At 28.0% G+C, this 26112-nt stretch overlaps 1 protein-coding gene across 1 annotated transcript in view; it reads left to right on the forward strand.

Annotated features, from left to right (window-relative positions):
* LOC100210923 (SID1 transmembrane family member 1) overlaps window positions 1–26112 on the forward strand; it is a 109062-nt gene that overhangs the window by 46098 nt on the left and 36852 nt on the right. Inside the window, exons 9-16 of the mRNA XM_065807570.1 lie at window positions 3760–3853; window positions 5997–6052; window positions 7405–7482; window positions 7644–7741; window positions 8106–8179; window positions 16401–16541; window positions 16673–16747; window positions 18543–18591. Coding sequence (XP_065663642.1) covers window positions 3760–3853; window positions 5997–6052; window positions 7405–7482; window positions 7644–7741; window positions 8106–8179; window positions 16401–16541; window positions 16673–16747; window positions 18543–18591 — 665 coding nt within the window. The remainder of the gene's footprint in view (window positions 1–3759; window positions 3854–5996; window positions 6053–7404; window positions 7483–7643; window positions 7742–8105; window positions 8180–16400; window positions 16542–16672; window positions 16748–18542; window positions 18592–26112) is intronic.

Genomic DNA, 26112 nt, shown 5'->3' on the forward strand with positions numbered 1-26112 from the left:
TAACATTGGAATAGTTTAAGTCATGAATTTTTATGTCAACTAAACAAATCTCAACAATTAAGGTTGACAAAGAAGTTGGTGCCATTTGAACACAGCTGTTAGTTAATGATACTTTGAGAAAGAGTTAGTTGACTAGTTTAGGGTGAATAAAGCTGTGAAAGTGAAAATCAGAGCTTCCACTATCAATAAGAGCTTTGATCAACTGGTTATTGATTGTAATATTGCAACTAGATTTTTGAAGAACTAGATTTATACTAGTAGTTGCTAATGTTGGTTTTAAGATAGATGCAGCTGCTGAGTTGGTGTTAGTTTGCTTTGAAAGGCAAAGTTTGGGAAAAAAGGACGTTTTTTTACTTTAGAGAAATGTCCTTTTTTCCCACACCTGTTACAGGTAGCATCTTTAGTTGGACATCTATATCTAGGATGCACAGCATTTCCACAGAAGAAGCAAACTTTGTTTTTGGCTGCCATTACCCTACTGGTAAAAATGGCAGCAGATGGAGTGAGAATTTCTGTATTCTTATTAGAAACAGATGCTGTAAAGGTAGGTTTTTGATAAACTGAGGATAGATATTCTTCAGAATGTTTTTGAGCATAATCGTAAGCTTTAGCTTTGTCAAGCATAATCTCTAATGTCATATCTCTATTTTCAAGAAGTTGTTGGCCAATTCTATTAAAAGCTATACCACTGATAAAGGAGTCACAAATTGCTTTTTCTTGGTATCATAACGCAGTAACTGCTTTAAAGTTATCATCTATAGTAAGTATTTTAAGTGCTTGGATATAATCATCGAATGATTCACCTGATTTCTGTCGGCATGTTGCTAAACAATGTTGAGCAAGTATAGTGTTTAATGGTTAGATTACTCAGTGTTTCTAGAGCATAATCATCAGTGTTACATTCACTGTATTCAATGTATTCAAAAATCTGATGAGAAAGAAAATTAGTTAAAATTCTAAGTTTGTCAATGTTTTCTTGAGGTAAAATATCTAAAAAATATTCAAAAGTTCTAAACCAATGTTTAAATTCTTGGTTATTTGATGATGTGTTTGGAGGTGTTTCAAATCATGTAGGTTGAAGAGCTTTTTCCATTGTTGTAATGTTACACAATGATTAATAGAGTTAATAAAATTTTATTAATCATTGTGTAACAATAAAATTATTACACAATTAATTAACAATAAAATTAAAGCTATGTGTGATGAAATCAAACACTATTATTACTTAACAGTAATAATAGTGTTAGATTTCATCACACATAGCTTTAAGTATTGCAACTTATTTGGGTTTAGATAGACAGTTAAGAAAAACAATTTCATATATTTTTGTTTTTAAGTTAGAAAAACAAAACATTCATCTTTTTAGCTTGAAAACTTTAAATGCAAAAAAATAAATAAACCACTAAAAAGTTTTAGTTTTGTTTACATTTACTTATTTTTAATGATGCATTTCTTTGTAATTTTACAAAAAATGGCGTCTTTAAAGTGATTTATTATGCTTATTTACTCATAAACTATCTACTTCAGCTTAAAGCAATTTAATACCAAAAATTGCTGGTACCTAGTCTGGATGATAATATCAATTATTATTATAATTAATAATATTGATTATTTTATATCTGATCTGGTAAATAAGAGTTTTTCATTAAAAATGCTTTGAAGAATAATTTCAAAAATATGATGTCTGGAGGGTAAGTATAGAAAATCACATTTTAGCAATTTTTTTAAAATAATAAAAATACCTTTTATTTGACTAGTGTTTTGATGTTATCACAGCACAGTACACAGCACAGCACAGTGCACAGTACACAGCACAGTGCACAGTACACAGCACACAGTGCTTTTACCTTTTCTGATAAGTTCTAGTTATTAAGTATTTTGCAAGGAAACTGTTGCAAGCAATTGCTCAAACTTCCCACTTGCACAGAGTTACTTGTACAGACCACTTGCATTTATTACAGAAAGTCAATCAACTGTTACATTATGTTTGGACAATGATAAAAAAATTAAAGAACTAATGAACTACAGATTCTTTCTCTAAGATGGTTTGCTGCTTTCTTGAATGTTTTATGATATTGATGAATAGAGGATCTGTTTATAACCAAATTTTAAACATCTAAAATTAAAATCTAAAATTTCAGCCACTACTATTAAAATATGAACAATCATCTCTGCCCCTAATTTTGCAGCAGTCAAGCAATGCAACAAGTTTTGCAAAGATAGTTTAAGATTACCTTTGTTTCTTCAATGTGTTGAAGATCTTAATAAATTTCTCTTGTTGTTATTACTCAAAATCCTTTAAAAGAATGGTGTCTAAAAAAATATAAATTTTATACATTTTTTACAAAATATAATTTATTATGCTAACAAAATTATAAAGATTACACGCTTCTTCTAATTGAGATGTGTTGTTTTCTTTTCAGTGCATTTGATTTTGGCATTAGTCTTCTTTTTTCTATCCTAGAGTTTTATCTCCTTTCTATCCTTATTTAGAGTGCTTAAAATTAATTCCACTCATAAATCCAGGTCAATCACTTTGCTTCTACAAAGTTAAAAATAATATATCTTTTGTACAATACTACAGTCAACATATTTAATGTACTTGCCTATGCAAAATTGAAGAGATCATTGAATGAAGAAAAAAATGCTGTTTTTTTTTTCTTCCTTCTATTGTTCTTTCAGAGTCTTTAAGCAAATGTCTCTATTTTTTGTACAAAACTTCCAATTTACTGATGCAATGTTGAATTTTTTTTGTAGGGATTTGTGCTTTTTTCCCATAAAATATTTACTTCCTGTATTAATGTTGCACATTCTTGTTAACTTAATATAGTGAAAAGTTGTAAAATAACTTAACAGCTACTTGCTTGAAATTTCTTTCAATTATCTGTTGAGAATACCAACTAATTTTTATCTCACAAATTACTTTTTCTTTTTTTTTTTAATTGTGAAATTTTTTTTTATTTTTATTTATATTTTTAGATACAATTAGCAGTTGCATGCCTTTGAAATTATAAAACTTTTTTTCAGAGAGCAGAAAGATTTATACAAGATAAGATAAGAAAGACATTTGATTTTAAAAAAATACTAAAAAATTCAGTGGTGTACTATGGTGGTTTTTTGTCTATACAACTATATGTTATTCCAACTATATGCCAATTTAAATATGTGCTTCGAGCATTTCAATAATTTCATTTAAAGTTCTAAGTTTTGCATGTTATTTTTAATATCTGTTTACTTTTCGCTTGTTTAATGTTGTGATTACAGTACAAAGACCAAATTTTTTGCTACTGGCAGCATTAGTGGTACTCTTTATAGAAAGTGGGGCACATGTTCTCTTTATCTGATCACTCCCAAATTTCACAGCTATTTTTTTTTATTATTTGATGGATCCATTTTAAGGGATGTCCCTTCTAAAGATTAAAAATAAAAATGTTCTAATAAAAATACTAATATGAATAACTTTATGTTAAAAGTCTCAAAAGCAGTTTGAGAAATATTTTTGAAAAGTTTCTATCTGATTAAAGTATATTTTTAACAACTTTTTATCTGATCACATTATATTTTTACAAAAACCTTTCTTTGTGATGTGAAATCAGAGTCTGAAAAATAAAACTTATATTAAAAAGGTTTGCTTTATTTTTATGTTTTCTAATAGTTATAATTTTTTGTTTAGTTGAGGAATACCCAATTTCAGTTATTGCTCCTACAATATTTTTTGGCTTATTTTATGTTTTCTAATTGTTATAATTTTTTGTTTAGTTGAGGAATACTTGATTCCAGTAATTGCTCCCACTATATTTTTTGGTTCATTTTATATCTTATCATTTATTTTCTTTGTGGCACTTTGGTGCTTGTAAGTTTTTTTTAATTTTATGTTTAATGTTCGTATCTGTTAATATTTTTTGAAAACATTTATGAAAGGCTTACAGAAAATTTATAAAAGTCATTTATAAATGTAATAATATATCTAGATTTTGAAAAAGTTATGGTTTTAGATGATGCATTGAGTGTTGATGAAAGCAGTGACACTGTCACTGATATCAGTGTTAATATCAGTTATTTACAGACTTCAATTTAATTGTTCTTTAATGCAATTTCTTTATACTGTCTTGATGCACTTGATAATTTTATTTACTTAGCTGTGCTTCTCTCTAGAATAAGAAGGACAAATAGTAAGAAGAATTTCGTATAGTAAGGAGAGATTAAATATTAAATAAATGTAATAATATAGTGTTGTCAACAATAAAGACTTTCTTTTTTAATTTTGAAATTCTAGTTGGCTATATTCTGTGTAAATGTCTGTTTCGTTTAATTAAAACATTTTGAATAGTTACAAACTTTATTGCTCATACTCTTGGGTTTGACACAACCATGGAAAAAAGTGTTAACATCAACAACATTTACTTGATGTCAAAATATAAATTTCAGGTCATTGCTCTAGACCAATTACTTAAATGAGTTGCTGATGATTATGAAAAGCTTGATTTTCTTGAAAAAAATAAAAAAATTGGAGCATGGCTATGATTTTTCATTTTTTCACTTAATTTGATGAATGTTATAATTTGATGACCTCAAAAATATTAAACACATAAGAGTTGCAGTTACAACCCTCAGAATTAGGTTTGGCATTCGGCAATGCTGACCTAAATGCCGATCTCAAAGTGTTTGAGTTTGGCAAAAAATTGTCAACCTCATTTCTATGTTTTATGGTAAGACCTTTGTATCAATTTTTTTTGCAGACCTCTGAAAGATTGAGGTCAGCAAATTATTGCCAACTTATTTTTCCTGATTCTGAGGGTTGGAGTTAACTAATTTGCTTTAAGCAAAATTTGTTAAGCCTGGAAAAAAGTTTGAATGTGCTTAACTGCCATTTTCTAAACACTTCATTTTATTCTCTAGAATTTGAAAAACTAAGTAGTCATAGTAACATGTTTTATAATCTTATTTTAGATTACAACAACAAGGTTGAAAGGTTTTTTGATATTAGGGTAAAGTATGTTGGGCTTTATGACGGTAAATATGACAGCTCTTTCTCTGGAGCTTTTGTTTGGAAAGGAACTCATGTCCCTTTCTCTAACTTAATGATACATCAATAATGTGTTGTAATCTAGTAAAACATAATATTTTCTTTTACTTTTTTCATTTGTTTTAATAAAAACTAAGTATTCATAAGATTAAAACATTTTTGATGTGTGTTAAACCATTTTGAGTGAATGAAACAATCATTGTCACATCCACTCCCAACTGTGAGATACACCTCTATTATTTATTGGTTTTCTGGAATAAAATATAACAATTTTTTCTAAATAAAAATAACAATTTTATCAAAAACACAATTTTTTTAAGAAGAAGAAATATGCATTTTTGGCCACTGTAAATTTGTAGCACACTCTTACGCCTTTTTTATAATAAATAGTTTTAAGCATTTAGATAAGAATTGAAAAGTTATAACAATTTATGTCATGAAAAACTGAATTTTTTACAATAGTTTGATTTTGATAATCTTTTAACCATTAAAATATTTTTTAAAAATTGTTAAGAATTGAAACCTGGTCTAATAATATATAACGATCTAATATTTAACTAACTTAAAAATTTTATGTCATACATCAACAACGTTGCATACCTAACTAGCAGTACTTACAACAATGACTTATTACAACATTACCACTTATTAATGAAATTAATGACTTATTACATAACATTACCACTTATAAGCTATCCAAATGATATGTTTTCAACAAAAAGAGCTAGAAAAACTGAATTTTATAGTATAGCTTGTTAACTTTTTAACCATTTAAACTTATTAAAATGTATTGAAACCTGTTCTAATGACATATAACATTCTAAAATTTAATTTATTTAGAAATTTTATTTCACATACCTAACTAGCAGTACCTACAACAGTGACAACATCACTTATTTTATATTAAGCTATCCAAATGAATAATATTTAACATATATTTAAAAAAATAGTAAAAATTTAAAAAATTTAGGTCAGAGAATGGTGGAAAATCGTTTTTCATGTTTCTTTTGCCAAATAAAGTTAAAGGTATTTTAAATATAAATAAAGAATTATTAACTATATATACTACAACTTATTTTATAATTGTTTATATCTTTTACAATTTACTCCATATTAAAATTCTTACTTATCTTGAGTATAAAAGAAGTTGTAATGAATTTTAAGTAGTATGAAATAAGTTGTAATGGATTTCAAGTAGTATGAAGTAAGTTGTAATGGATTTCAAGTAGTATGAAGTAAGTTGTAATGGATTTCAAGAAGTATGAAGTAAGTTGTAATGGATTTCAAGTAGTATGAAGTAAGTTGTAATGAGTTTTAATTAATATAAAGTAAGTTGTAATGAGTTATAAATAGTATGAGGTAAATTACAATTTACTCCATATTAAAATTCTTACTTATCTTGAGTATGAAAGAAGTTGTAATGAATTTTAAGTAGTATGAACTAAGTTGTAATGGATTTCAAGTAGTATAAAGTAAGTTGTAATGGATTTCAAGAAGTATAAAGTAAGTTGTAATGGATTTCAAGTAGTATGAAGTAAATTGTAATGGATTTCAAGAAGTATGAAGTAAGTTGTAATGGATTTCAAGTAGTATGAAGTAAGTTGTAATGAGTTTTAATTAATATGAAGTAAGTTGTAATGAGTTATAAGTAGTATGAGGTAAATTACAATTTACTCCATATTAGATTCTTACTTATCTTGAGTATGAAAGAAGTTGTAATGAATTTAAGTAGTATGAAATAAGTTGTAATGAATTTCAAGTAGTATGAAGTAAATTATAATGAGTTATTATAATTATATGAGTTAAATTATATGAGCAATTGTTATGAAGTAAATTAATATGAGTTTCAATTAGTGCAAAATTGGTTGCAAACAAGTTTAATTTATGTTAAGCAATTTGTAAATATGTTCAATTAGGATGGGATTATTGCTGACTGCATAATTGCTGCAGTCAAGTATATTTACACAATAATTACTGCAGTGAGTCAAGTATATTTACACAATAATTACTACAGTGAGTCAAGTATATTTACACAATATTTCTTTTTTATAATTACGTAACAATACAGTAGAATCTTTCTGATTCGAATTTTATGGGGAAAAATAAGTTTGAATTGAACAGATTTTCAAATTATAGAAAGTTGATTTTTTTTAAACGCATATCACGATGACTTTGCATTTAATCGAATTATGGAGGTTTTCGAATTAAGGAGATTCGAATTAGAGAGAGTGTACTGTAATTGCTTTTTGCCATTTATTATGTCACAAAAGCTCTTCAAATTTTTAACGTAAATTGATCTTTAGTCTTTAAGCAACAAGTATTCATGAAAAAAACACCAAGTTTTTGTTCATAATAAAACTTTTTATCTGAATGTTAAGGTGATGCTATGGTTGACACAAATCTTCAAGAAGATGAGCCACTGCGAACACCATATGATAGTAGAAATAACACTTACGGTAACACTTTATTTATTTACTTATTTTCAACTAGTAGTTATATTTTTTATTTTTTTATTTTAAAAATTAAATTATATGACATATAAACATACACATTTTTAAAAAAATGTTTTTGAATTTAAAATTTTTAATTTTTTTTAAATATTTTTAAAATTTTAAAGGTGAGCGCGTTTTCCAAACTGATTCACCTGTTAACTCTGATGGTGACTATGACTGGTTGGATGATATAGATCAGAATAAGGATGTTTACAGATTAAAGGTCTCTTTGAATATATATTTTTAATATTACTTTAGTGTTAACAAAATGCTTTTAATCATTTTAAACATGACATTTTAAACATGACATTTTAATCATGACATTTTAAAAATGGCATTTTATTCATGACATTTTAAACATGACATTGACACAATTAAGTTAAAATATTTGCTTAGAAAATGTTATTTATATTTTCAGAAAAAATTTTTTTTTTTTAAAAAAAAAACTTTTTGAAAAAATTTTTTCTTTAAAAAAAGCTATTTATATTTTTAGAAAAAATTTTTTTTTAAGAAAAACTTATATTTTTAGAAAAAAAATTTTATTCAGAAAAACTTATTTATATTTTAGAACAGTTTTTTTTTTTTAGAAAAACTTATTTTTATCTGATTTATCAAGAAAGTCACACAAAAAGTTGTCGAAAAAATTTAATGTTTATTACTGGTAAGTATTTACGAAAACATAAAAAATTTCTTTAATCTGTATGTATTTATATAAAAACATCTTAATGATGCACAAATACTTATGTTTTTAACTTGTTAAACAATAGTTATGACTCTTTTTTAAAACTTTTTTCCTTTGGCTAAGCTTAAGAAACAAGTAAAAAATATGACTTTAATAATTTTATTCCATTCTTAAGCTATGGCTATATATTTCTTGGCTTTTCTATTCTATGGCTATATATTTCTATGGCTATATATATATGGCTATATATATATATATATATATATATATATATATATATATATATATATATATATATATATATATATATATATATATATATATATATTCTATTCTATGGCTATATATTTCCATTCTTAAGCTATGGCTATATATTATTATGGAGCTATGGCTATATATTTCTTTAACTTTGAATTATTAAAAAAATACAATATCCTCCTTTTTTTTATAAACAAGCACATTAGTATTTGCTACAACCAAAAAATGTAATTAACTGAACATCAGAAAATGTAGCCAGCCAAACATCAAAAAATGTAGTCAGTTGAACATCAGAAAATGTAGTCGGTCGAACATCAGAAAATATAGCCAGCCAACATCAAAAAATCTAGTTGGCTGAACATCAGATTTATTACAACCAAAAATTTGTTTTACTTTGGTAATCAAGATAAAGAGCTAAAAAGTTTTTTTCACTATCAGCTGGATTTTGTAATAAAGTAATTGATGATTTATTTAAAAAAAAGCTAAATGATTTGGAAAAAATCAGGAATCTTTTAAAAAAGTAATTTCTGATTGACTAGGAAATCATTGATCAAGTGGTTATAAAAGTATTGTTGTGGTCTTTATATGTGGAGCGGTTATTTACTATAGTAGATAACTGATCCACATATGTCATTAAAATACATTTTCTTCATTTACATAAACTTCTTTCCTGAAAATTTAGGTGTTGTTAGCGTTACAAAGTATCCATGAAAATTATAAAACTACATTTATATTAATGTTGCAAATAATAAAATAACTTCTTTTTGTTGATAAAAAATTGAAATTTCTAAAATTTAATAAAATCTAATTACAGAAAAATTATTTTCATTTCAAGAATTCTAATTAATTTCTATTATCCTTATCCTTGTCCTAAACATAACTAGACAAAAGTTTTATACTAGTGTAATTAATACATTTAATTTTTCAATAAAATTTTATTGAATTAATTTTTTATTTTTAGAACTTATTGATTTATAAAATCTTATTGTTTGAAATAAATTTAAAGTTTTATTTTGTTGTTTGAAATATATTTAAAGTGCCATCTTAGTTTATAAAGTAACCATTTAAATAAAGAATCATTTTGAAAATTTAGGTATTATCAAGATTAAAAGTTTATATAAATTTCAGAGATTATTGAGATAAAGCATTTATATTACATATATTTTGAGATTTTTAAAAAATGTTTTTTTATTTTTTGTGATACATTCACAAATGCATGTATGTGTACCCACAAAACATTTTTAATACATGCATACTATTCTAAAGTTTTAAGCTTGAAATTCAGTATGAAATTGATTATAAAAAATTTAGAATAAAAAGTATTAAAAAGAAAAATCTGTATCAATCAAAATTTTTTATAAATTGCTTTGCCTCATAAGAAGTATTGACTCTAACAACTTGTCTCTTTGAAATAAAAATAAGTTGACCTGTTTGTAGGTATGACCTGTTTGTAGGTATGACCTGTTTGTAGGTATGACCTGTTTGTAGGTATGATCTGTTTGTAAGTATGACCTATTTGTAGGTATTATCTGTTTGTAGGTATGATTTGTTTGTAGGTATCCTGCTACTTGTAGGTATGATTTGTTTGTAGGTATCCTGCAGGTTATCCTGCTACTGGTAACATGTAACCCAGTACAATCTGCTTCATGTCCTGCTGCTTTGTAGGATACGCCTTTTTAGGCAAAGGCTAAGAGATGCCAACTCCGACTTAAAACACCCCCTGCCTTGGGGCTCTTGGTTGAGTAAAGGCTAGAGGCGGTGTCTCGATAAAAATACTCATCTTGGGCAGATGTTAAATGCACCCGGCTACTGTTTTGTAGAAGGCCTCTTCGGCAAAGACGGCAAAGGGGTAAACAGATTCTATATGTTGACCAGCCTCGCACCCCTTCTTCATCTATTAGGCTGGCGCAGATGTATTTTCAATTATATTTAATGTATTTTATATTATATTTAAAAAATGTATTTATACATTGTTTCCAGTTTAGGATGTTGAATGCTGGATCTTCTTGACTCAATGCATGGGTTTTGCTTGTGTCTCTGTTTTTATGACTAGGGAACTCATTCTATTATCTCCTAATGAGGGTACAGCTCTAAAACTCAGTTTTATGGTTCTGAGGCCGGCTGGTAGTCAGGTTTCCCAAACTCTTTGGTAGCTCTCAGAGAGGCTGATTCCATCAACAGCTGAAAAATATTAAATTATTAACAGTGACATGTTGCGCATGGATGGTGTCCCTGTTTGTACTTTTAGTGTGCATTGCGGAGGCCACATTTGGAGCCCTTTGTTACGGCTTAGGGTTTATTAGTAGTAATGAGGCAATTGCTTGGGCTATTAAAGGGTGTTCTGAGTACTATCTATGCTTTGAGTCAAGTTCTTCAATATAATTTAAAAATGAATAAAGTACCAAAAATTATAAAACACAAAAAACCATCATCATCACCTAGTTCTCTAAACCTATCATTCACTAATATTCGTGGTCTTCGAAGTAATTTTTCTTCTGTTGAGTCTTATCTCTTGCAAAGTTCACCAGACCTACTTGCTCTTTGTGAGACTAATTTGAGTTCAGCTGTCTCATTTTGTGATCTCAGTGTTAATGATTATCTTCCTTTAACTCGCAAAGACTCCAATAGTCACATGCTTGGCCTGGGCATTTACATTAGTAAGAATTCACCTATTTGTCGTGAAACTAGATTTGAATCCACAGATTATTCTTTCATGTGCTTTCGTTTAGCACCACTTCACTCTATTGCCTTTCTCTTTGTTTTATATCGCTCTTCTTCATCTCAAGACTACACTCTTTTTGATGTTATTTCTGATCATATTGATCAAGCCCTCTCTCTTCATCCATCAGCTAATATAGTTGTTGTTGGTGACTTTAATGCTCATCACACTGAATGGCTTGGCTCTAGTGTCAGTGATTCAGCAGGCATTAAAGCCCACAACTTTTACCTTTCTCAATCCCTAACTCAAATAGTCAACTTTTCAACTCGCTTTCCAGACAACCCGAATCATTTACCTTCTCTACTCGACTTATGTCTTGTTTCTGATCCTAGTCAGTGCTCTCTTTCTCCACATTCACCCTTAGGTACTTCTTATCACAGTTTGATCTCTCTAAAACTAATATCTCATTCTGCTTCATCACCTGAATCCCCCTATTATCGAACCTCTTACAACTACAGTAAAGCTGACTGGGATTCTTTTCGTAATTTTCTTTGTGATGGCCCTTGGGTAGAAATCTTTTGTCTTCCTGTCGACAAATGTGCTTCTTACATAACTTCGTGGATTCAGGCTGGCATTGAATCTTTTGTGCCCTCTCGACGATTCCAGGTCAAGCCTCACTCTCCTTCATGGTTTTCCTCACACTGTGCTGCTGCGATTGCCAATCAAAACCGTTACTTCCATATTTATCAGCAAAACAATTCTCTATCAGCAAAACAATTCTCCAGAAAACAGACGTCTGTTTATTACTGCTAGAAACAACTGTAAAAAGGTTTTGTCTAATGCCAAAACTCGCTATTCTCAGGTCATGAAATCTTGTATCTCATCTCAAAAATTAGGCTCTTCTGGAGAATCTTCAATAATATCAATAAGGGCAAATCTTTAATTCCACCTCTCTTGTATGGTTCAGACTTTGTCACCTCACCTAAAGACAAAGCTGAATTGTTTGCTAAAAACTTTTCATCAATATCATCTCTTGATTCCACTAGTTGCGTTCTACCTGATATTGCCAACAAACAGGTTGATCCATTGCTTGACATTCGTATCACTCCAGCTTCTGTATCTAAAGTGATTTCCTGCCTAGACTCTTCTAAAACTTGTGGCCCGGGCAACATACCTGTTATAGTCTTGCAGAAGTGTTCTCCGGAGCTATTGCCTATACTTTCAAAACTATTCTACAAGTGCTTATCAGAGTCTTGTTTTCCAGCCTGCTGGAAAGCCGCATCTGTTATCCCTATCTTCAAAAATTCTGGAGAGCGATCTGATTTGTCTAACTACTGTTCCAACAGTCTTCTTCCTATCCTAAGCAAGGTTTTTGAGTCTTTAATTAACAAACACATAATCTCTCATCTTGAATCTAATAACCTAATTTCTGATTATCAATATGGATTTTGATCTTCTCGTTCTACAGCTGATTTGCTAACAGTAATAACCGATAGGTTTTATCGTATATTGGATAAAGGTGGAGAGGTTAAGGCCATCGCTCTTGACATTTTAAAAACGTTTGATAAAGTTTGGTATGCTGGTCTTCTCCATAAGCTTTCTTCTTATCGTGTATCCGGCAACATCTTTAAGATCATTGAGTCCTTCCTTTCCAATCGTAGTATAAATGTTGTCCTCAATGGACAGCACTCTTCTTATTCTGTAACTTCAGGAGTTCCTCAAGGTTCTATCCTTGGCTCTATACTCTTTTTAATTTACATTAACAATCTTTCAGATATTCTTACTTCTAAGGTGGCATTGTTTGCTGATGATACTACCATTTATTTTTGTCGTGATAAGAAACCAACACTCTCTGATTGCTTGGAGGGGACATTTGAGCTTGAAAAGGATCTCACTTCTGCTACAACATGGGGCTCACAGTGGCTGGTGAACTTTAATTCAGATAAAACTCAATTTTTTCAGCCAATTGTTATTGCAATAATTTAGATCTTCCTATATTTATGAACGGTTATGAACTCGATGAGTCATCTACTCTTCATCTTCTAGGATTAACTCTTACTTAAAATCTTTATTTGAAACCATAAATTAAATCAGTTGCAAAATTAGCATCTGCTAAGGTTGCATCTCTTTATCGAGTTTGTCACTTTCTTACTTCAGATTCTATTCTCTATCTCTATAAATCTCAAATCTGGCCTTGTATGGAATACTGTTGCCATATCTGGGGTGGTTCTTCTTATGATGCTCTTTCTCTTTTAGACAAGGTGCAAAAACGTATTGTAAACATAGTTGGACCTGCTCTTGCAGCCAACCTCCAACCATTTTCACATTGTCGTAATGTTGCTTCTTCTACAAATACTATAATGGGCACTGTTCTAAAGAGCTAGAGCCTCATGTGCCATCTACTAAAATTCATTCTCGTGTTACTCGTCGTTCAATTAAGTGTCATCCTTTTTCTGTGACTGTTCCTAAGTGCTTCAAAAACGCTTATTCGTCTAGTTTTTTTCCTCGAACATCAGCTCTTTGGAATTCGCTTTCTTCATCTTGCTTTCCTGATTCATATAATTTGCAATCCTTTAAGTCGTCCGTCAATTGTTATTTTGCTCTACAATCTTCATCTTTTTTCTTTCAGTAACTTCCAACTTTAATTAGTGGCTGCCTGCAGCCTTGTTGGAAGCGAAGATGTTTAAAAAAAAAAAAAAAAGGTATGATCTGTTTGTTGGTATGATCTGTTTGTAGGTATGATCTGTAAAGCTTCTTTAAATCAGAATTTGTATCTTTGTAGGATTTTGATGCCTTTCATTTTAAAACCTACAGGTTTTGATCTTAATAAAAATGTTTGAGGATGTAAAGTGAAAAATAATTTTTTTGCAAAGATACTTTACTAAATGTTTTTCATAAACTTACTAATATATACTACCTGAAGTATATAGTAAATACTGCTACTTCTAAGTTAATTAAATAAAATTTTACTGCTTTTTAAAAGGTATGTTTTGACCCAGTTTTACGCAATTAGATATTCCTTTGCAGAAGTAGGGTACCATTCTTTACAAATTTTTGACCAAAGACAATTATTAGCTTTTAATAAACAAATACAACAATGTTATTGTCATGTTTTAGTAAATAAGCCATTTATAAACAAATCAATCAAATAGGTTAGTCCTAAGTTAATTGGGGTAATAAAAAAGTAGGAAAGTATGGTCTGTATTCTATTGAATATAGTTTTCACTTTTATGAGCCATTATATGGTTCATTAAACTGTGACTATCCAACAGATTACTTTAAAATATTTGACAAACTATGTATTTAAAAACCACTTGCTATAGAGTAAAAAATATCCATTTAAAGCTGGTTGAATGGGTCAAATCCATTTAAAGCTGGTTGAATGGGTGCCTTCAAAGAGTAATCATGCGGCTGCTATCAATTTGGGAGAAAAATGTCGCCAGTGGCGTTTGACTTTGTCCTTAGCTCTCTCCTAATTCTCTTGTATGTTAACAGCTTTCCAGATTCCATATATTTTCATTATACCATCACATTATCATCACACAGGTGACAAAAAGTTCTAGACATTCTTTAAAGGTGCCAGAAGCTTAAATTTTAGAATCTATGAACAGTAAACACTGCAATTAAATGATCATACAATTAGCTGATGTTCTTAAATTGAATAAAATAGAAAGGGATGCTTGCCACAACAAGAAATTATATTTTTTACCATGTTTTTGCGATATTGGGAATATTCATTGTTATTGTTTTACAAAGTAATGGGAATTTTAATTAACATTATACTATCACTTCAAAAAAGAAAAAAGGTCATTGAATTTTGGGAATTTTAAACCTATTGGGAATACTGCAGTATACGCGGTGCCATTGGACAAGCTAACACCCTATTACCAGCTGGGGTGTAAAATATTTGAGTTAGACTTGGGCATAGCCAGGCTTGGCCAGAAAGGTGTGCCATTTCATGTCATAATATGACCACACAAATACTGTTTGATTTTAAAAACTTGACCACGGCTTTTAATATGTTTTGAAAATTTGCATTTATTTTAAAAATGCGTTTAAAAAATAATCTGTAACTCAACTATGAAGAAACTTAAAAAAAAATCTTATCCTAAATAAAGAAAATAAATCTTCGTAAAAAAAAATAGCAAAAAATAACATTAAAATAAAAAAATAATAAACTATAATGATAAGATTATTTAAATTTCTTTTGAATAAATCGCTTTGAATCGTTTATCTTTACTAATGTTTTTACAATATAATGTTATGTGAAACCCTTTTTAAATCAAGTAACAACTGACATCTAACAATTGTTTAATAAATGCGCACATTTTAAAGTTAAAAAAAAGTTCTTAACAAATCTTCACAGTAACAATTCTTCGTAGTAACGTAAACAAAAGAAAAAATTATTAAAACATTTATTAAAAAAGTTGATATAATTTTTTTTTATTTAAAGACGTTTATATTTAAAAATACATACTTAGATAAATATAAAAAAGTATATATATATATATATATATATATATATATATATATATATATATATATATATATATATATATATATATATGTATATATATATATATATATATATATATATATATATATATATATATATATATATATATATATATATATATATATATATATATATATATATATATATATATATATATATATATATATATTGTTCACTAATATTTTTATAGAAAATTATTAGCAGTGAATAAGTAAAGTTCAAAATTATTTAATTCAAACGACTTTCAAAAAAGTTTTTTCTTCTTCTCAGCAAAATCTTTCTTTTTTCGAGTGAATTAGCTTTAATGATTCTTATATAAAGTTTATTTAAGAGACCATTGCTGTTTATAAATTTTAGTCAGTCACATAAAATTTAGTTGTTTTTTTTTATAATTTTTACTTTTTTTATTTTACTTATAAAAAAATCTTATATAATTAAATAATATAAATAAAAATTTATACAACTTTCAATGATTCAAATCATTAGCACCTTTATTTAAAAGCATTTTGCTAATATAAAATGTAAGTAAAGATAAATTTGTCAAAATTATTTAAATTTTAGTGTCAAAAATTTTAAAAATTAGTTAAATTGTTGAAACAAAGTATTATTAGCATGATCATATAGACTTGAAATCAAGACTTGACATCGCATGGCTTCCTGGCCAAGCCTGCATAGTACCGCCACCACCAACCTCCTCCCTGTGGATTTTCTGATCTTGTTTGTGTTTTAAACAATAACTGTTTTATTAATTACTTAAATTTTTTTAGGAATCTTTTAACTGTTGCTGTTTTTTACTCACTACCTGTTATTCAGTTAGTATTGACATACCAACGTGTTGTCAATGCAAGTGGTGATCAAGACATATGTTATTACAATTTTAAATGTGCTAGACCTTATCATATGCTTAGGTAGTGTTTTAAAGAGTTTTAGTAATATATTTTCATGCTTTAAAAAGTTTTTTTTTTTTTTGCATTTGTTAACCAAGATTTTTTAGTTTATTTAGATTTTTAATGTTTTATTTTTATGTGTATATTTTTAGTGCTTTTAACAACGTTTATAGCAATATTGGCTACATGATGTTGGGGCTATTGTTTGTATTTTTTGTATTAAGAAGGTAAGTTACTGTTTTAAGTAAATAAGGAGATTTTTCACTAATCTTTTTGTAATTTTTGTTATATTATGAAATATATTACAATGGTTAACATTTAGAAGAACATTAGAAATTATGAATTTTTCAATGTTTAAAAAATACCATCAAGTGTAAAATTAGGTAGTGTTATTTTCAAAATATAGTTATTTATGTGATTATCAGAATACAAATATTATTAAATTTTTTTAAATTTAATAATATTTATATTCTGATTTTACATTACAATTGATAAAAATGCCAAGACAACTTAAAAGATGCACATACTTATATAACTGAAAAAAGTGTTGTCATTAAGCAAGATCATTCATATAAAATTAAAAAACGCTTTATTTTTATTTTTTAATTGATGTCAGTTATTCACTAATTTAGATTTTTCAATATGTTTAATAAATTTTTTTTTAATTTTTTCTTACTATTCAAAAACTCTTTATTTACGTTTTTACTGTTAGGTAAGTTAGGAAAGTTACAAAAATCTTTGCATATTAATAAATAATATACTTTAAAATAAATTGGCTGGTTACAGGAAACCATAAAAAAAAACAACAACAAAAAAGATAAAAAAATAAAACTTGCAATATAACGTATCATTTGTGCTATATTTGCGTAAAACATAAAAATAAGACAATTAAATATACATATATTTTTATATAAATATACATATATTTTAATCCATGCCAGTGGGGGTTTTCCAGCAAAGGAAAAAGCCTCCCAAACCATAACAGTTTCACCACCAAAGTTATAACTTATCCGAGTTTCAGCATTATATATATTTTTTTAAATGATGTTTTAAACATTAGTAAAGCTTTCCAGAAAGAACCAGGATTGTACTATGTAGTTCATAAATGATCTTGCATGGAAGTCATGCACAGAAGTTGCGAATTGGTTAATTTCATGTAGATATTTTTAAGAAAATAAATTGCTTGTGAGTATTATATATTAGTGAGTATTAAATATTATACTTCTACGACTCATATTTAGTATATTTTTAATGAGAAATGGCAGTTATCAATTATTTCTAGGTATAACGTTTTGAAAATTGTTGTTTATTTTCAAACAGTAACGAAATTATTTCGCAAAAAAATAAAATGATTAAAATATATATATTTAATTTATTCAGGTAGTCTAAAATATGATAAAAATATTTTTGTTATAAAAGTTTATTAAGAAAATCATAATAGTTTGCATATTTATTTAAGTCTCAGTTTTTAATTGCTAAAACAAAGAAAAGCAAAAATCACGCACAGAAATGGAAATCCCCATATATATTTATATATATATATATATATATATATATATATATATATATATATATATATATATATATATATATATATATATATATACACATACACACACACACATACACACATATATATATATTCTGGATGAAAAAAAGCCTTAGTCAGTTTATGTACTGAAGCCCTTACAGACGGCCATTTTATACAATATACTTAGGTTTGCATAAAATGTCTTACAAAAGATTTGTATTAGTAAAAATAAATTCATTTTTAAAAACCTGGAATAAAGTGCTTATTAAAAAATTAAAATGCAAATAATGTATTAGTACAGTCCAGACTACTAATATAGTAAAGATTAATATTTACCAGTAAATGTATTATGTAAGTCCTGTCCTTATTTCAGCTTGATGTAAGCAGTAATTTTTTGATGATGTCATCAGTAATTTCTTGCTGATGTCATCACATTTTTTGCAGACCTTTATTCGCAATATTAGATATTTATGTATAAACTTCAATTTTAGAGATCGTCTTGCTAAGCAAGCATATGCAAAAGATCCTGTTAATTCTGAGGTATTTATTTAAAATTTCTAATAGGTAAATAGTTAGCTAAAATAAGTCATAGAGATGTGGTTTTTATTTGGAATTTTACGTAATAAAATCAAGTTTGGTTTTTAATAGGAAGTTAACTCATAGAAGTAAAATCTAAATTGTTAAATTTAATGGTTTTTAATAGGAAGTTAAGTCATAGAAGTATAATCTAAATTGTTAAATTTAATGGTTTTTAATAAGAAGTTAAATCATAGATGGTTTTTAATAGAAAGTTAAGTCATAGGTTTTTAATAGGAATTTTATGTAAGTAGTTAGCTAAGTTATAAATAGAAAAATTTGCTTTTAATTAAAATTTTTAAAGTTGCACAAAAATTAGGGAGCAAGATAAAGACTAAGAAAAAGATGTTAATATCTTTATTGTCATGTTTTTGTATTGGTCTTGTCTTGCCTTGTTATTCTTCACATTGTCAGATTTTTGTTAATATCTGGCACATATAAAAGCAGCTGACATGATTGTTTTGTGCTAGAAGTTCTTTGACTCATAAATTAAAAGTTTCTATGTTATGCTTCAATGACTTTATTTAGGTAAAAAAAAGTATTCAAGTATATTAATTTTAATTACAATTAAATAACTTCAAAACTCAGAATAAATTCAGAACAAATGCAATATTATCCATATTATGATATTGATATTTTTTACATCTTACACCCACGATTTTTAGCACTTTTTTAGGTTCATATTATATATTTATAATATTAACAATATTTATATATCCTGCTGTGACACAAGTGACATCAGACATCAGTTTTTAATTTATTATTATCTAATGATAAGACAATGTGTTATAGTACATTTACATATTGACACTATATAGTATGCTTATGGGCCAAATGCTTTATGGCATTTATCAGAGCCAAACATAAAACCTACAGAATGTCAAAACAATAAAACCTACAGAGTTTCAATTGATCGAATGCACACATGAGTTGCCAAAGGCTACAAGCCTTCACTCTTAGCCAAAAGAGCTTGGACCCATACTGGTGTGGAATGATGTGCTGCAGAAATTCAATATTATCAAATATCATAATATTATCAATTTAATATTTGTATATTGTAATGGTATTAAGTATATTTTAAGTTCAATTGGTGTGTATTATTTCTTACCTCATGATTGGAGACATGATTGACAGTCTCCATTAACATTTTAACTAGATATTCTATATATGCATTTCAGGGACTTGGCACAAAAAAGTGAAAGTTAGTATTTTGTATGAATCTCAGATAAAAAGCTTTTTAAGAGTTTGACATTTGCACTCTCTTTGAATGAAACTGATGCAAAAATATGAAATATGTTGTAATCATTAAACTTCTTGGAAACATTAAAGATGGCTGTTGCAATTGTTGCATTGGCAATTTGGCAGTTCAAAATATGCTTTAAGGTTTTTACTATCTTGGTTGCATTATGAGTAATAAAATACTATTCTTAATACTGCAGTAATGTTAGTGATGAACAAGGAAAATAATTTCACAAATTTATAAAACAACATGACAAACAAACATATAAAACAATAGAGAAACATCTGTGACACTGAGATAAACCTGATAGCTGATTTTTTGGTGGTGTTTGACAAGAGGTTGCATCATTAATCTTCATCTTTTTCATTTTAGAGTTGGTTCAACGGTGGGTTCACGCAGGTGGTTCAGAACAATCACCTCAGGTGGAAGGTGGTTCAAAATGCTCTGCTACATCTTTTTTTTCTCAGCTTGATCTGGATTGCTCTAGTTTTCTATCAAAAACACTCTAATTTAATTCTTTTATATATTTAAGTATCACTTTTATGCAACTTTACAATCGATTGTTTAAAATCATATTCTTTTCTCAAAATTTTTCTTCTATAGGAAAAGGGAATATTACAAATAGTATAATATGGCAAAGAATATATTCATATATCATAAAAATATTAAAGTTCATTACCAATTTTAGGATTATCATTTTTAGTGGTGTTATTGTTGTTGTTTTTTTAGCTGCCACATAAATTCAAAGATCAATTATATAAAAAAATTTCAAATTACTGTTTAAATTACTAAATTCTGTGGATAAAGAATCAAGGTAGTATGACTGCAAGACTAATAATGGGTGTACACTTGAAATCTGTAATACCTGTTAATGTTCATAGCACTATAAACATTATATGTATATATATATATATATATATATATATATATATATATATATATATATATATATATATATATATATATATATATATATATATATATATATATATATATATATATATATATATATATATATATATATTTAAACAACTTTATAAAGTATTCTACACAATAGAGTGCTCAATGTTCTTAAAAGAACAGAGCAATTATATTAGTATTAGTAGTAGAAAATCACTTAACAAAAATTTTTTCCATTTAACACTGTTTCATCAACAAAGATTCATCAGAAATGGATGATCAAATTAATAAAACTTCAATTTATACCAAAAATTAAATTACAGGAAGTTGCAAATGTCTTAACTACTGTAAATTTTCACACATTTGTGGAATTTGCTGACACTATTATAAAAAGAATTCCTTAGAAATGATTACTTATGCTATTTTTTTAAAATGTTTTTTTAAAAAGGGTACTTTTATAATTCTTTCCATATTTTTTGTGCAACTGTAACTAATTTTAATTGTATTTCGATTAAAAATTTTATGTAATTTATTAGATCGCGGGAAATGCTTATCGACCAATTTTAAAAACACTTTTCCTATGTTAGTAGAAACATTTTTGCTATATGGGGGGTTGAACCAAATTACATTTCTAGTTCTATTATGTTTTATTGTATTCTTTTTTTCAGGGTCAAATTTTAGTTCAAAATTTTCAAAACCACTTTTTTTTAAGGCATCTTCAAATATTCGTTTAGAGGAATTGAATACATTTTCATTTGAGGAGTTTTGGTTTAGTCTGTTATTAATTGAAATCAGGATTTGTTTTAGAACTTGGGGTGGATGGTTAGAGTTAATGTTAATATATAATAGTTTATCGTTTGGTTTTTTGAAAGGCTTATATGAATTTTCAGAGAGGTTAAATGTGACATCAAGAAAATTCACAATTTTTAAATTTATGTTTATTTCGATTTGAAAGCCAATATTTTTAAAAATTTTTATAATATCTTTTCTAATTTTGTCGAGCGGTGGACCAGATTTTCTACGCATTACTATTAAACCATCGTCGCGATAAAGGCCTAAATCTTTTATATTGATTATTTTACTTAACAAATCTAAAATATATAGTCCAACAAATTCACAAATTTCTGCTCCGTCATAACTGCCCATTGTTACATCAAAGCAGTCATGTATGTTTTTCTTTTTCCAAGTTTTCTTATTAAAATAAAATAAGGTTTTTCTACAATGTTTTATTATACGGATTGTGTCATCAGGAATAGCTGTGTGGCTTTTTGCAAATTCAATAGTCTTATCTAAAATATCTGCGGTTATTGAGGGGTAAAAATCATTAATGTCGAATTGAATAAATGTGCAGTCATTTTTATTTTCGATTATGGAGAACCAATTTATAACATCAGTGGTATTTTTCCACTGTTGCAAATTTAATTTATTTCTAAGAATATTATTAATTTTGTCCAATTTAATTTTGCTTATATGTGCTTATATATTCATCTATTGTGTAGAATACTTTTTAAAGTTGTTTAAATATATATTAGGCTTGCACATCAGAGGCAAATCATTCAAGATCCTTCGATAAGAAATGACAAGCATCAAGCTCTATTTTGCCATCCGCATCAATATACTTGACTACCATTAGAAACTTATCAATCATCAGACTTGAAAAGACCGAAGTACAGATCTTTCCAGGGAAATCAAAATTCTGTTTCTCCAAAAGAAGATCCACTGCCCTACCTTAAATATGTCACAATGCAAATAATTAATTCCTTAAGTCATGCTATATATATTGTATTTTAATAAAGAATTGATCTTAAAGAATGATATTAAAATGAGTTTGAATACTTTGAGAGTCTAGATAAGTTCCATAATGATCATGAGGGAGGATGAATCCAACTCTTTACTCAGTGTAGCCAACCTTCTCTTGGCTCAATTGAAAGGCTAGAGATGGTGTCTCAATAAAAATAATTATCTTGGACAGATGTTAACTGCATCCAGCTAAAATTCCCCTGCCTTGGGGCTCTTGGTTAAGTAAAGGTTAGAGATGGTGTTTTGATAAAAATAGTCATCTTGGGCAGATGTTGAATGATCAGTTACTACATGATGATTTTTAATGATCAGTTACTACAATGCAAACTTTGCAACGATATTGTTTTTTGCATTTATTTACAGAATTTATGTGGAAATATTGTAACTTCTGGGGTAACTCAAAGTTCTAGTCCTGTTCTGTTTCTTATCTACATTAATAATCTTCCTGACAACCTTACATCTAAGTAGCTCCTTTTGCTGATGACTCAACTTTATACTCCTGTCTTGACAAAAAGTCTTCTCATTTCGATTGCTTAGAACGTTTTCTTGGAATATTTTTTACTACTGACCTTTCATGGAAACCATATATACAATTGATTGCTAAATTTACATCTGCTAAGGATGCTTCTCTTTATTTTGCTTGCCATTTTCTTACTCCTCAATCCATTCTCTACCTCTACAAATCTAATATTCATTCCTGTATGGAATACAGGAATGGAAAAGCAACCTTAGCAGATGTAAATTTAGGAATCAATTGTATATATGGTTTCCATGAAAGGTTAGTAGAAAACAATAATCCAAGAAAAGGTAAAGAAGAAGACTCAGTGAGAGGGTTTCATTAATATAGGAATGTCAACAGTATTGCGATATTTGTTTGTAGTAAATAAATGAGTTTTTTTGGAGTTAAAATTAACAAGTGGCTGTGAGCCCCAATCTGTTACAGAAGTGAGATATGATTCAAGATCTGCTGCCTGTTCTAAGCAATCGAAATGAGAAGACTTTTTGTCAAGACAGGAGTATAAAGTTGTCACATTTAGGCTAGTTCTTCTAATGATGCTCTTTCTCTTCCAAACAAGGTCCAAAAATGCATTGTAAACATAGTTGAACCTGCTCTATCTGCAAAGCTTGAGCCTCTTTCTAATTGTCATAAAGTTGCACCTTTTTTTCTTTTCTACAAATACTATCATGGTTGCTGCTTAAAGGAGCCATCATCTCTAGTTCCATCAACTAAAACTCATTCTCGCTTGACTCATCATTCAGCAAAGTCTCATTCTTTTTCTGTATCCCTGCATGCTCTAAAAACTTTTATTTGTCTAGTTTTTTTCCTCTTGCTTCAACCCTTCGGAACTCTCTCCCATCTTCATGTTTTCCTGACTCATACAACCTTTAGCTTTTTAAGTCTTTGGTCAACCATTTTTTTGCTCTATAACTATTTTTCTAGTAACTCCCAACTCAATAGTGGTTGCTTGCAGTCTTGTTGTGAGTGAATCAGAATAAAAAATTATAAAAAAATAATAATAATAAATGTATAAGTTAGAAGAAACGTAATTAAATAGATAGATTACATTAAATAAGTGTTAAAAAAAAAGGTTATACCAATTTCGATAACTTTATCAAAATTTGTATAACCTTTAAATGAATTTTAATTCAGTCTGCCATCAACACTGAAGACAACCACTGACCAATTCAATTCAAAGTGTCCTTTGTAGTGGAATTGAACTCTGCCAAAAGTCGTTCAAAATCTAATCTGTGAACATACACTGTTGATGATGAATGTTTTCCAGATTGAGCAGCAACATAAGTGGGACCAGAATAAGAAACTGCTTCTGATTTTTCAAGCCTATCTGGTTTGATTTTGATGCCTGCGTAAACAGGCAGGATGAGCTTGTGCTCTGCAGTGGTGACCCAATCATGATCAGGAAGAGAAACTTGATATTCCATATACATTAATATAGGAGCTTGTTTGTTAACAGCGGTGATTCCAATCGGGATTTGAGTTTATTGTCTCGACTAATAAAGCACATGGGGCCTAAAAAAGAGCAAACATCTTCAATTCTTTAGAGTGTTTTTATAGTGTTTACAGTCATCCATGTGACTTGAATGAAGATTGTTTCGGACTCACATCAATTTGACTGTGTAGACCTGTCTCTTTCCTTTAAATGAGTTTTACAATTTCGGCATTAACCGAGTATATAATGCACTTAAAAAATTATAAGTGAATAAGTTTAGAAGCTAAAAAGTTATCTTTAGATCTAATATAGTCCAATCGAATTTTTTATTAGCTAAAGTTGTACTCTCACCCCATACACTTCAGATAGCCTCTTATCATGTGCAGCAGATTCATGTTCAGCAAGTTGAATGATGACACGCAATAGCTTAGATGGTTCTACTTCATAAGTAGGGCAACCAATTCTGCTGCATACTTTTTTTAACTTCTGGGTGGTCAGCAAACACCTGCAGTATCATAAAAAAACAATAAAAATTAGTTATGTTTTATTTTCTAAAATATTATTGTATTTTATTGTTATATGATGCAATTATAATACCTGATTCATGACAATATTCTTTTCAGCCCTTGAATTTTGTTTTGAGTTGTGTTTTCAAATTTGATTACCCTGAGGTATAAATGGATGTCTAATAGTAAAATAAGAACTTTACTTTTTTTTTTTTTTTTCTAAATAGATGAGTTCTTCAGGTTCCTCTTTAGATTCAAAAATGACATTTTTGCCCAAAATAGACTAAAAAAGTAATCTATTGTGAAGTAACCATGTGTACGCAAGTCAAATGTTTAAAATGCTTAAATAATTGCTCCTCTGTGTCTGCATTTTAGTTTATCTAATATTATTGACATTTGTTTTTTAACAGATTTTAAAATATCAATATCAGTAAGAGATGCCTAAAACTCATAAGGAATTGTTTTGCAATGTGTTTTGCTTAGCCAAGGAATTCAATAAAAATGTTCTTCCTACACAAGCAGATCTTATGAAGCATCTTTTTTTCAGGCATGTATTAAAAGAGAATGCTAATGGAAAGGATCCTTCTGTGAGGGATATTTTAAATATTGTACTGCAAGATTTGAAAGGTATATGGCAAAAAGGGTCTATTTCAATAATTTTCGATCAATGAATTTAAACGAAGAGTATAAGTCTATTAAAAAAAATCTTTACAAATTACAAGACAAGGCAACAATATTTAGAAAAAAATGTGAAATACTCTGTTTGATATATGTACCTGCAAATAAAAAAACTTTATTGACTGTCATTGCAAAGTTAAAGTTCCTATTAGGGAAAGATATTTTCTTGTCAATCAACAAACAGTACAGAAAATGGTTATTGGAAATGTTGATGAAAAAGTTATCTGACTTCTTCATAAAAATATGAAAAGGAAAGCAATACAATCATCACGACTGGATAACTTTTTTTTTTTCAGACAGTATAGTTGGAAAAAATAAAGAATATTTCCTTTTCAATCTACATGTAAAATAGAAATTGGAGAAGTGACATCTTTTGTATACTCATATAATATATCTGAAGAATTGTTTGGAG

This window comes from Hydra vulgaris, chromosome 10, assembly GCF_038396675.1.
Source record: "Hydra vulgaris chromosome 10, alternate assembly HydraT2T_AEP".
NCBI lineage: Eukaryota > Metazoa > Cnidaria > Hydrozoa > Anthoathecata > Hydridae > Hydra > Hydra vulgaris.